Here is a 12,293-nt window from a genome sequence, read left to right as displayed (position 1 = left end):
TTCCACGTTAATCTTAGCACTTTGAAATTGCTTTCAGGGTGACGTGTTTACATTTTACTGCCTTCGGCATTTACATGATTAATTGGAAGACAATCTTTTAAACACTTGTATCACGTGCTATAGCGATCCTGCAAGTCAGCAGAACAGCAGGTTGTAGATACTCAACTCAACGACATGGAGAAAGCAGCGTTCACATGTTTGATGGAAAATTTTACATGTAGTTTATGATCAGATTTTTCTATCAGTCCCATGCGACGCTAGGATGTCAATCTGAAACCATCCTACAAAAGCACTTGTGGAGTTTAAGGTCGGATTTGAGTGGTTTTAGAGGTATTTGAAACCCCGACAAACTCTAAAACAACGATTGTCGCTGAATCTATTGCAATTCAAAAACCTCTTATAATTGGATCAGCCCATTGACTCCTTTAACACCTCGACAACTTTGGTGGTTTTTACACTTAAAGGGATACTGTCATGGGGGGAAAAAAAAAATTCAAAATGAATCAGTTAATAGTGCTGCTCCAGCAGAATTCTGCACTGAAATCCATTTCTCAAAAGAGCAAACAGATTTTTTTTATATTCAGTTTTGAAATCTGACATGGGGCTAGACATTTTGTCAATTTCCCAGCTGCCCCAAGTCATGTGACTTATGCTCTGATAAACTTCAATCACTCTTTACTGCTGTACTGCAAGTTGGAGTGATATCACCCCCCTCCCTTTTTCCTCCCAGCAGCCTAACAACAGAACAATGGGAAGGTAACCAGATAGCAGCTTCCTAACAAAAGATAACAACTGCCTGGTAGATCTAAGAACAACACTCAATAGTAAAATCCAGGTCCCACTGAGACACATTCAGTTACATTGAGAAGGAAAAACAGCAGCCTGCCAGAAAGCATTTCTCTCCTAAAGTGCAGGCACCAGTCACATGACCAGGGGCAGCTGGGAAATTAACAAAATGTCTAACCCCATGTCAGATTTCAAAATTGAATATAGAAAAATCTGTTTGCTCTTTTGAGAAATGGATTTCAGTGCAGAATTCTGCTGGAGCAGCACTATTAACTGATATGTTTTGAAAAAAACATGTTTTCCCATGACAGTATCCCTTTAATAAATCTCAAGTTTTAAGAGCTTTTTAGAAATATAGGAAAACCACCAATTTTTCGAGATTTCTGTAAATCAATCAGAATTGGATTGTTATTAAATGGGCTCCTTATGTTCCTGCTAATTTTATTACCATGAACAAACAAATCCAAGATGCAATGATACAAATATTTAGAGGTCTCATGGATATTGGCATATCTCATTCAAGACTGGCAGATATTTCCTGGCAAGGATCCCAAATTAGAGATTATTTTAAACTGGCCATAGACGTTAAGATTTTTTAAAAGATCTGTTCGTTATCGTAAGACCAAGCTTATCCTGAAACGACCGTTGAAATGTATGATTTGCCCATCAACTAAAAAGACCATTTCAAGTGATATTGTCTAGATCAGGGATCCCCAACCTTTTGAACCCGTGAGCAAAATTCAGAAGTATAAGGCGTTGGGGAGCAACACTAGCATGAAGAATGTTCTTGGGGTGCCAAATAAGTGCACTATGTGGATTGTCAACCTACTTTGAGGCTCCGTTTGGCAGTGCACCTGGTTTTTATACAACCAAAACTTGCCTCCAAGCCTGGAATTCAAAATTAAGCTCCTGCTTTGAGGCCACTGGGAGCAACATCCAAGTGGTTGGAGAGCAACATGTTACTCACGAGCCACTGGTTGGGGACCACTGGTCTAGATGAAGCCAGGAAAACACTGGGTAGTTGCCTGCTTGGCCCAGCAAACAATTGGACAATGGATAAATTTCACTGTGAACCATAAAAATTTCTAACCTGACCAATGTCATATGATGCACGATCGTTCGGTGCCCACAAACCTAATGATAATTTCACAGATTCATCGGATCGCACTAAAATTGGTCATTAAGGTGCGAAAAATCTTAACGTCCATGGCCACCTTAACATTTACAGAGGCTTTGGTACCAGTCAACTGTCTTATTGCACATGACCAATGGCCCAATTCCCTTTAGGTATCCGGTTTATGGTACATTCCCCTCTACAGGTCTGGACGGAGAGTTAAAATTGGAGAGCCCTGGCATTCCAAGTACTTTGGGGCCACAAATAGACCTCCTCAGCCCAATAACTAGTGATTGTCTATGGGACCTTACAGCAGCCCCTCTGGCATTTGCCAGAACAGATTGCCAGTCCGGACCTGCCCCTCTATACCCAGTCAACTGTATTATTGCACATGGCCAATGGCCCAATCCTCTTTAGGTACGTCTCTGTCTATTCCTATCCATACAACAAACTGGATTCAGTCAAGTGGAGATGTTTATTGATTAACAGGGGCACAAGAGTAGTACGAAATCCGGTTAACGGTCCATTCCCCTCTACATCTATACCCAGTCAACTTTATTATTGCACATGGCCAATGGTCCAATCCCCTTTAGGTGCGTCTCTGTCTATTCCGATCTATACAACAAACTGGATTCAGTCTAAAGGAGAGGGTTATTGAGTAACAGAGGAACGAGAGTATGAAATCTGGTTAATGGTCCATTCCCCTCTACACAAGCAGCTGTTCAATCTGAACTTGTTAGGCTATGGGCCAACTGTCACATGAAATGCTACTGAGATTTCTCCCCGTCTGCACAAAAACCCAAATGGAGGCTCCTCTCAAGGCCGTTCTCTGATATCATACGGAACAAGGCCAGGAGTCCTAGATCTGTTTTGTTGCTTCAAACATTTCATTTTCATGGAGGTTTCTGTTTTACCTCTTATTTTTTTCAAGCAAATCAAAGTTGGAGTTGATTCAATACTTGTTTCCTGTCTCAGTCTGATTTTTCCACCATTTCCCCTTAACTTGATTTTCCCAGCTCTGATTTAATAAGAATTTTCTTTTACTATTATTTTGGCTAGGGACATTATTTAGTAATATCTATATATATATATATATCTATATATATATATCTATATATATATATATATATGTACATACTTACTGCAAGCAATGCTAGGATGGATGTATATATCATATAACAGAGGCATAACTTGCTGTGCCTATAGTGTGCTACTATTACGCCAGCTACAATGTAGTGCCAATATGGAAAACGTAAAAAGGCTATAACCACCCAAATGGATTTATGATTGGCTAACTCCAATGGGTTTTTCAAGGGCTTCACTGCATAGCCCATCAGCTGCTTGATAAGCCACCAAATTGGATTCCAATATGGCTGACGAGAACAAACACAGAAGGGATTTTATCATATGCCATGATCTCTTACGAGCATAAGAAAAAACATGGCAGCCTGGTGTAGTATGTCTTGTGTCCCAAGATCTGATGGCAAGAACACTTGGAGGGCATAGAAAGTTACATTTTAAAATCACCCATAGGCTGTATTAATCCCCACTCCTGACTTTTCCAAATAGGCAAGAGGGAGTCCAAGATGCCAGACACTATATATTGACTGGAACTGTCTAGATATATACTCAGTCTGGGTTGCAATCATGGCAAATATTCAGTACAAATCCATGTTACTAAATATACTATCCTCGAGGTTCTGCCTTCTCGCCATTACAGGTGATTAAAGTCATCTTCTGTACTCTACTCCTGTATTAGTATTGAATTTTTCCCACAATTCTTCCTCTTTCAGCTTCAATTATCAATTATCAAACCTTGTTTCAATGTAAATCCTGTTTCATTTTAGGAAAAGGGTCCACCTAACTTGGATCATGGAGACCAAACACAAGCTTTGTGAACCATTGGTTAAGAGCTCCTGCTCTAAATGGTAACCTATGATTATGAACGCTACCTTTGGCACAGCCTATATGGTTAGAGGGTGCTCACGCAGATATGCAAAGTGTGACAACGTTGGATCCTAGCTACCTCCTAAAATCAACTCTCAAGGTCCATAGGTCACCTAGTTTTCAGTAAAGTGCCTACCAAAGTAACAAAGCATATCCTGGTGAGCCCAAGTCCTAGTAGGCCTGGTATGGGACAATTCCCATGAGCTATTTCCATTATAAGTCTACATATACCATTTCACGTCATGTCAACCTGATTATTGTGAGAGTTGGCTTTGACTCTTAAGTTCTCTAATGGGCCATAGGAGGCCCAGTCCAACATTATACCAAACTGCTGCTGACAAAGTTAACTGTTCCCCTTTCTCAATAAAAACCCTACTGAAAAAGGTTTAACAATAAAGAGTCTACCCACAGTATCTGTTAGCAGACTTACTGTTCCACATAATCCATCTTCAAGGCCTAAAGAGCCAACAAACAAGGCAATCTTTCCATGATGCCTCAAGTTAGGCCTTGACAGCTCACATGGAGTCTTCCATTCAAAGGCCACTCCAGAATACTCTGCTTCTGTCACCAATCACAATAAAGGGCTAAAAGAATGTGGAATCCCACTGTTTGAGATGTTACTCTCGCTTCTGACTATTTTGTTTGTTTCTCTAATAAATAATGTAGAGGCTGAGTTTACATGGTGTAATGTAGACAAGGACACAACGCAAGTGAATATGCAAACATTATGCTTGGACAAGCTCATCCCACCCCGAGCTGACAAGTATCCTCAGCAGACATTTATGAGCCATTGTTCAGTCTAACAAGGAAGGTAGAACACCGGGGAGCACACGGACACTTAGGTTTGTACATTTTCTCAAGCAAATGGGATGAGCCTCGGGGCTTCTTAAGCGAGGGATGAGGTGTATGGCAGATTGATAGCAGGAAACATGTACTGTATTTTATTTCCCTTACAGCTTAGGAGAGATACAAGTAACAAGATTTAATGACGTTTTGTTTGTTTTTTTCGGCCCCAAGGCAAACCAAGGTTTAGAGCAGGACAAGGACAATAAAATGTGATCAGATACTACCGCTTATGATTATGACTGAAAATTACAAACAGTAGCAGAATTGAAGGGATTCTGTCGTGATTTTTAAGGTGTAGTTTTTATTTCTACATTACACTGCAAATTATTCATGCCCATGTAAAATGTAATTCCTAACCCAACAAGTGTATATTTTAGTTGTAATATTGGTGTGTAGACCATTTTGCCTGGTCATGTGCTTTCAGAAAGTGCCAGCACTTTAGGATGGAACTGCTTTCTGGCAGGCTTTTGTCCTACTCAATGTAATTGAGGGAGTCGCAGTGGGACCTGGATTTTTACTATTGAGTGATGTTCTTAGATCTACCAGGGAGCTGTTATCTGGTTACCTTCCCATTGTCCTGCTGATCGGCTACTCAGAGAGGAGGGTGATATGCCAACTTGCAGTGCAGCAGTAAAGAGTGATTGAAGTTTATCAGAGCACAAATCACATGACTGAGGGCACCTGGGAAACTGACAATACGTCTAGCTCCGTGTCAGATTTCAAAATGAAATATTGAAAAATCCCTTTGCTCTTTTGAAAAATGGATTTCAGTGCAGAAGTCTGCTGGAGCAGCACTTTTAACGTTGAAAAAAACATGTTTTCTGTGACAGTATTCCATGGAAGATCATTCAAAAGGAGAACTAAAACTTAAAAATGAAAAGCTATATTTTATATACTGATCATACTGTACCAGGCAGAGGTTTATAGTCCTATAAAAGTAATGGTCCAGAGCTTTAAAGTTGACCACGGCAGCTCCCAATCTTAGGCTATTTTTTTGTGTGTGGCACTGCACGTGCTCAGTGTGCTCTGGGGCTGCTGTTGAGTAGCTAAGGCAAGGGAGGGATGGAGATCATTAGCAGAATGTGTCACAGAAGCTGATGCTACAGGATTGATTATTAATTAATCGTCAGAGCACAATGCCAGCAGCTGCCAGGTAATATGAATTGGAATTAATTGGTGATGTGGGGGCTGGCCCGATACCGGCACACTCCTTTCCAGGTCACGAGCGGGTGCAGGTTGAGCTCTCCTGACTGCTCTCCCCACCCGCGACCTTCCAAATGCCGGCTTCCGACTTCCGGGTTGAGCTTTTATAGACATGCGCCTCTTGCCCATTATGCATAATATATACTATCGGTGGGACCACAAAACAAAAATGTGATTAAATCTGATTAAGGAGGGGAGACTCTAGCATGTTTAACCCAGGCACACAGGGGTGGAGCTCTAGATCACCCTATGAGGGCAATTTGCAAAAATGCAGTAAAGTAAAACCCAATGCACAGCTGCTCGGCGGTGGCCGCTATTTTTCCGCTGCGTCCCTCCTTTTGGATGCCCGCTGCTGTGATTGCCAACCAGGACTATGCACGCTGAAAGCTGACCATACTCGATCCTAGCATAGACTGCAGATTTGGGATGGGCAAATTTTTGCGCCTTGTTTCGCCGTGGAAATGACGCCCATAGACGTGAATGGCGGCACACGTCAAAAAAAAATGGTGTGCGTCAAAAAAAAATTTGCCACGCATCAAAATTTTTTTGTCGCCCATAGACTTTAATGCCCGTTGGCGAATTGTTGCCGAATCTAAACGGGTCAGATTCGCCCATCCCTACTGCAGATATGTCTATATGAAGGCAATGGGCAAACACTGGAGGCCTTGCACCCCTCTAGTACTGGCTCCTGGGGTCCTAGGGGTAAAGGGAACCCTTTACGAGTTCATTACTACCATTTAATGCCAATTCTGTCTTGATGACACTTTTGTCTGGATCTGGATGTTATTTAGGTGCCAACAATAAACAAACTATTTTTACAGGCATCACAACCTGCAGAATAATCTCCACTTTGGATATTGAAGAGGAAAATCCCGGCTTTGCAATTAACCCCAGTGCACCCTTAGCTCAGACGCATCTAATCTCTGTGAGGAGCAACACCAGATGGCCTCCATCATCCTCGCACAAACCAGCCGCGTACCGCAAAATGGGACGGAGACGGCAGCAGGAAACAAATCTATTTGCTGACAGTTTTCTTGCAGCAGGTGGTACTTAAGTCAATACACAAACAACAGGCACATCGTGGGGGCATCTGTGCTGAGAGCTGTAGTTCAGCAACATCTAGCCATCCCATATCCCACAGCTTTATCAACTAGGCATGTGTCAATGGGGGAAGGGTTAACACTTTACATGCCAGACACACATTATAAATCAGAACCCTGCAGCAGCGAAAGGGTTAAAGGAGTAGACATTCCAGGCATGGGAACTATAGGTAACAGATGAACTAAACTAGGATATTACTCAGGGGAATAAGCATTAAACATTCTGCTGTCTCTCTTAAATCCCTTGTGTGTGTGTGAAAATGTGACAAACGATGTCCGACGGATCATTTGCAACCCAAAACGATGAAGCACAGTAAGGAATGATCTTCTTAACGTGCCTCCCAACCTCTTCTTCCCTCGCAGAGAGATGTTACAGAGCCGAGCTAATAGAATATATTACGGAGATTGCGGAGCTCGCACAGCAGAGAGAGTGGCGCCCGCTTGATCAAGTGGCACATAGGAGCCTCTCGCTCATTGATAATGCGGCACAATACACTCAGTCTCCTGATTGGGACACCAGCACTTAGATGTGTGCCCTCAGTTCATGTCCTCAATTCTTTTTTATATAAATAACCGGGATTTGGGTGTTTTTGCCATCGATTATATTTGCCCCCCATTGCCGTTCCTTTTTCTTTGCTGGAAAGAAATGCAGGCACTGAAATACATTCATATATTGAAATAAATACATTTTATTAATATTTTTCCCCCCATTGGGTAAATCAGAGCTGGTAAGTTTAACTATTTCACTACTGAACTAGTTAAATCCCTAGTTAAATCGGATTGGTAAACCAGGGGTCCACAAAAAACCTTAGACCAGGGGCCCACCCAAAAACCTATTCTATGGCTGTTCTGCATGGGCAATACTTGAAAGAAAGAGAACAGGTAGAGGATCAATTATGCACAAACCCATTAACCAGAAAGCAAAGCAATACAGCAGTAACAATACCCAAAATGTCTTATTTAAATAAAGCCACTTTTTAAAGGCCTTACGGAACCCCTTATCCAGGAATCCTACCCCCCCAAGTCCCAGGGATTCTAAATAACAGAGTTCCTTCTTTATACCCATGGGATGCAGTGTATTATATTATCTTTAGCTAGGGTTGCCACCTGGCTGGTATTTTACCAGCCTGGCCAGTAAAAATGATGGTTGATCCCAATGTTATTAATAGGGAAAAAAGATAAATATATAGGAAGGCCGATATTTTTTTACAGAAAAGGCGACAACCCTATCTGAAGCCCAGAAACACATATTGCTGCATTGCTTCAAGCCCCTCCGCCTCTTTCTCTCTGTAAAGTTGGGAGATATCCCGGCACATTCGTGCTACACGCCATGATTTAAATATAAATGGATCCCGCGATATAAACCCGGCTTGGCAAGTATGGAGCCGAATCAGAATTAAAGGGGAACAATACCCAAACGGTGAAAGAGATGACCTTGCTCCCAGCGACTGCTATGTGGCACTCTAGTGGGAATGTGGAATTCCCTGGCCGTCCCTCGTGCAACCAAATGACTTTGTCATCAACACACACACACCAAATAATCACGGCAAATTCCGACTTTAGGTGCAGAAAATACAAATACAGCTGCAAATATGGTTCAGTGAATGAGAAAGGTAGCAATGTAACGGTAGCAATGCTTATCTTGTGTTGAGTAACTGTGGCAGAATTCCAACAAAAACCCCCTCCACTGGAGTTGAAGTAAATTAACCCTTTGGACACTAGAGGTCCTTCAAGAGTATTGCTGGATACACTCTAGTGCTCAAGCAGATTAGCAGACATGACATATAGCAGTTGTATGGATAGGTAATGGCACAGTTATAGGGGGGAGCAGACCACTCAGTTGCAGGGGGGAACAGGGGTGAGTCTGTTATTCCCCTATGACCCATAGGGGGATGGTTGGGCTCACAAATATACTTTTCTCGGGGTCCAGGCATGCAACATTAAGTTGTATGTAGAGAAAGCTCAATTCATAGAAATAACCCGTGGATAAGAACTTGGTCAAACGCAGGACATTGCTGCAAAAATTGTGCTTTTATTGATCCTCAATGGGTCGATAAATCTACTGCGTATGACCAAGTTCTTATCCACGGTCAGTTCTATGAATTGAGGCTTCACTGGACGGAAGCGGCGGAGACTGGACCAAAGTCATTGAATCCCGTTCCATATCGTTATTGTAGAGAAAGCTCAATTGCACCCAAAGTCATTTCTCTCTTTAGCAGATTTTGTATATCATTGTGCACAATATAAGGTGCCGGAGCAAGAGGCTCTACCTATGGGATAAGTGTGAATCATTAACCAATCAGACTTTATATTGGTTGAACTTCAAATTGCAGGTTTCAAAGATATTATACGGTTGCTGTGGATGCTTTTATATGCCTTATAAGGTGGCCCTATGTTGCAAAGGACCCCAACACTATTTAGGTTTGGGATCTGGCTAAAAGCATACGGGTATCAGTAAATAAAAATAGAAAGGTCACTTACCCAAAATATCAAGTTGAAGAGGAACATCATGTATTTCAAGCAGCAGAGACAGCCTCGCGCCATGTTGCACTTCTTAAACTCTAGAAGGAAAACAAACGATAGATCCAGGTAAAACACCACATACTTCCCACCCTTGGGTGCAGAGTACTTGTCCCTTTTGCCGCCGGCCTGGCTCTGGGCGCGGGATCCAGCGGTACCATAAAACGCTCCGGCGGTGAACCCCCTCCCACAGTCCCTGGCTGAAGTGGAAGGCTTAGCCGAGTCTCTGCTGTCTACGGACGGACTTCGGTGGATGGAGGAATCTTCGCTACTTGACTTTTCCATGGTCTTTCTTTGCACAGTGCCCGCAGCTATTGTCTAGCATCTCTCAGCATGCAATCGGGGCTCGCAGTAAAGGGGAACTAGTGCTCTAGAACACAGATCCTTTATCCCAGTAAGAAGCTTATTTATATATATATATATATATATATTCACCTCCTAGGCATTGGCAGGGTGCACTGTGTTTTCCAGCTACAATGTAACCTACGGCACTTCCAATCCTCGCTACAGTGTTACCTTGTCACATCCTAGAACACTAGGAATCCTGTTGGGCTGATGTATAACATCTCCCCTTCCCAGAGTGTTTTCCGTAGCCCCCCTGAAGCTCGTGCAAGGATCCTTCTCCCAGTGATCTCCAATAGCTGCCTGTGCCGTTGTATAGAAGCATCGGCAGCTGCAACTGTACAGGGCAATCCCACCGAAAATCCCCCAGCCACTCTCAAGTCATACAGCTTTAGCTTTCCCCCTCCCCACCTCCAGCCTCCCAATTAGCCAATGGAGAGGAACGCTAGCCACCAGGCACACGCCTCCTTGACATAATACCTTTAAAAAGCCCTAATGCTCCTCTCTCTCTCTCTCTCTCTCTCTCTCTCTCTCTCTCGTGCACAAAGCAAATCCAGTATATTCCCCCTTTAAACACCAAGAAAGAATCCGACAGCGACTAAGATATTATGACTCCACATCAAATATACACGTGTATCACAGCAACCAGCAGCTTGACTCTTAGTTTATTTTTTTAAAGGGCAACTGATCTTTGCCCCAATAAACGTCAAGGTGGCCGTACACTATTAGATCTGCTCGTTTGGCTGGGCGATATCGGGGGAATCCGAACATTTGGCCCTGGGGCTGATCAATCGGATTACAATGCTGCTAATGGGCGCCGACCGGTCGCAGGACCGCATCAACTAGAAAAAAAAAAATCAAACTTGACAGATCGATATCTGCCTGATTTCGATCGGGAGGACCCGTTGGGAGCCCCTACACATGGGCAGATAAGCTGCCGAATCAGTCTAAAGGGCCGGCTTTAATCTGCCCGTGTATGGCCACCTTAAAAGGGGTTGTCTACCTTCACACAACTAGTTGTTGTCAGATAGATCACCAGAAATAACGACTTTTTCCAATAAATTTCAATTTTCTAAGTGTGACTGTTTTTCTAATATTGAAGTGTAAAGTGTCCTTTTCCACCTTCTGAAGCAGATCTGGGAAGAGGGGTCGCCGACCCTGTAAACTGTTCTAAATTGATACATTTCTTACCGTTGTTCCTGCTGAGCAGAATCTCTGGGTTTCATTACAGGCAGCTGTTAGAATTGATACAATAGTTACTAATACTCCAGAGATGCTGCTGAGAAATGGATCAACTAATGTTGCAAAATTGTAACCGTTCAGACTCTGCACCTGAATTACTGAGCTGCCAGAGACAGGAATATTCACTTTTAAACTTAGATTTTGGAAAAACAGTAAAAAATAAATAATGTAGTCAGTAATTGAAAAAATCCATTATTTCGGGGGAACAATCTGAAAACAACTGAATTGAAAAAAAGTGTTTGGGAGGCGAACAACCCCTTTAAACATTTCAGTGTTTGTAAATGTAATTGCTATCGAGAGCAGGATCCGTCTTCTCCCATTCCGTTCTCCAGTTCTGAGTCTTGAAACAATATAACTGTAAGCCGGTTCTTTCCCCCCGTTTGATTAGCAGAAAGCTATGGTTTCATTGTTTCAGGAGTCAGAGCCAGCAGTGCAGAGGAAAGTAAACAGGAGTCAGAACCAGCAGTGCAGAGGAAAGTAAACGGGAGTCAGAACTAGCAGTGCAGAGGAAAGTAAACAGGAGTCAGAATCAGCAGTGCAGAGGAAAGTAAACAGGAGTCAGAATCAGCAGTGCAGAGGAAAGTAAACAGGAGTCAGAACCAGCAGCGCAGAGGAAAGTAAACAGGAGTGAGAACCAGCAGTGCAGAAAGTGTATAAAAAAAAAAAGGAAATATAGTTTAAAAAATTGGATTATTTGATTATAATGGGGTCTATGGGAGACAGCCTTTCTGGATAGTGGGTTTCTGGATAACGGATCCCATACCAGTAATTCAGAGCTTTCTGGATAATGGGTTTCCAGATAACAAATCCAATGCCTGTACTAATATATACCATATGGGTATGGGATCCGTTACACAGAAACCCACTATCAAGAAAGCTCTGAATTATGGGAAGGCCGTCTCCCATAGACTTCATTTTATACAAATAATTAAAATGTTTAAAAATTATTTCCTTTTTCTTTGTAATAATAAAACAGTTGCTTGTACTTGATCCCAACTAAGATATAATTCATCCTTATTGGAAGCAGAACCAGCCTATTGGGTTTATTTTATTTTAAGGAATTTGAAAAAAATTTGAAAATTAGAATATCGAAATGTATCATGTACTGTCTCTTAAAAAATTTGACTTGGACCAATCGCCATCTAAAACCTGACAAATGGCTGTTTTAGCCTATGGGGGACCTCCTAGAACCT

The 12,293-nt window shown here is 42.3% G+C and overlaps 1 protein-coding gene across 3 annotated transcripts in view; it reads right to left on the bottom strand.

Moving 5' to 3' along the window:
- tspan9.S (tetraspanin 9 S homeolog) overlaps positions 1–12,293 on the bottom strand; it is a 227,307-nt gene that overhangs the window by 98,343 nt on the left and 116,671 nt on the right. For 2 of the 3 annotated variants that reach the window (XM_041587649.1, NM_001093585.1), the window contains 1 exon segment: positions 9,478–9,557. In XM_041587649.1, the coding sequence (XP_041443583.1) occupies positions 9,478–9,540 (63 nt within the window). In that variant the 5' untranslated portion in view covers positions 9,541–9,557. 3 annotated transcript variants of the gene reach the window in all.

The sequence above is a fragment of the Xenopus laevis genome, chromosome 3S, assembly GCF_017654675.1.
Source record: "Xenopus laevis strain J_2021 chromosome 3S, Xenopus_laevis_v10.1, whole genome shotgun sequence".
Lineage (NCBI taxonomy): Eukaryota > Metazoa > Chordata > Amphibia > Anura > Pipidae > Xenopus > Xenopus laevis.
Note: the sequence above shows the minus strand (reverse complement) of the source record. Positions and strands in the feature narration are given on the sequence as shown.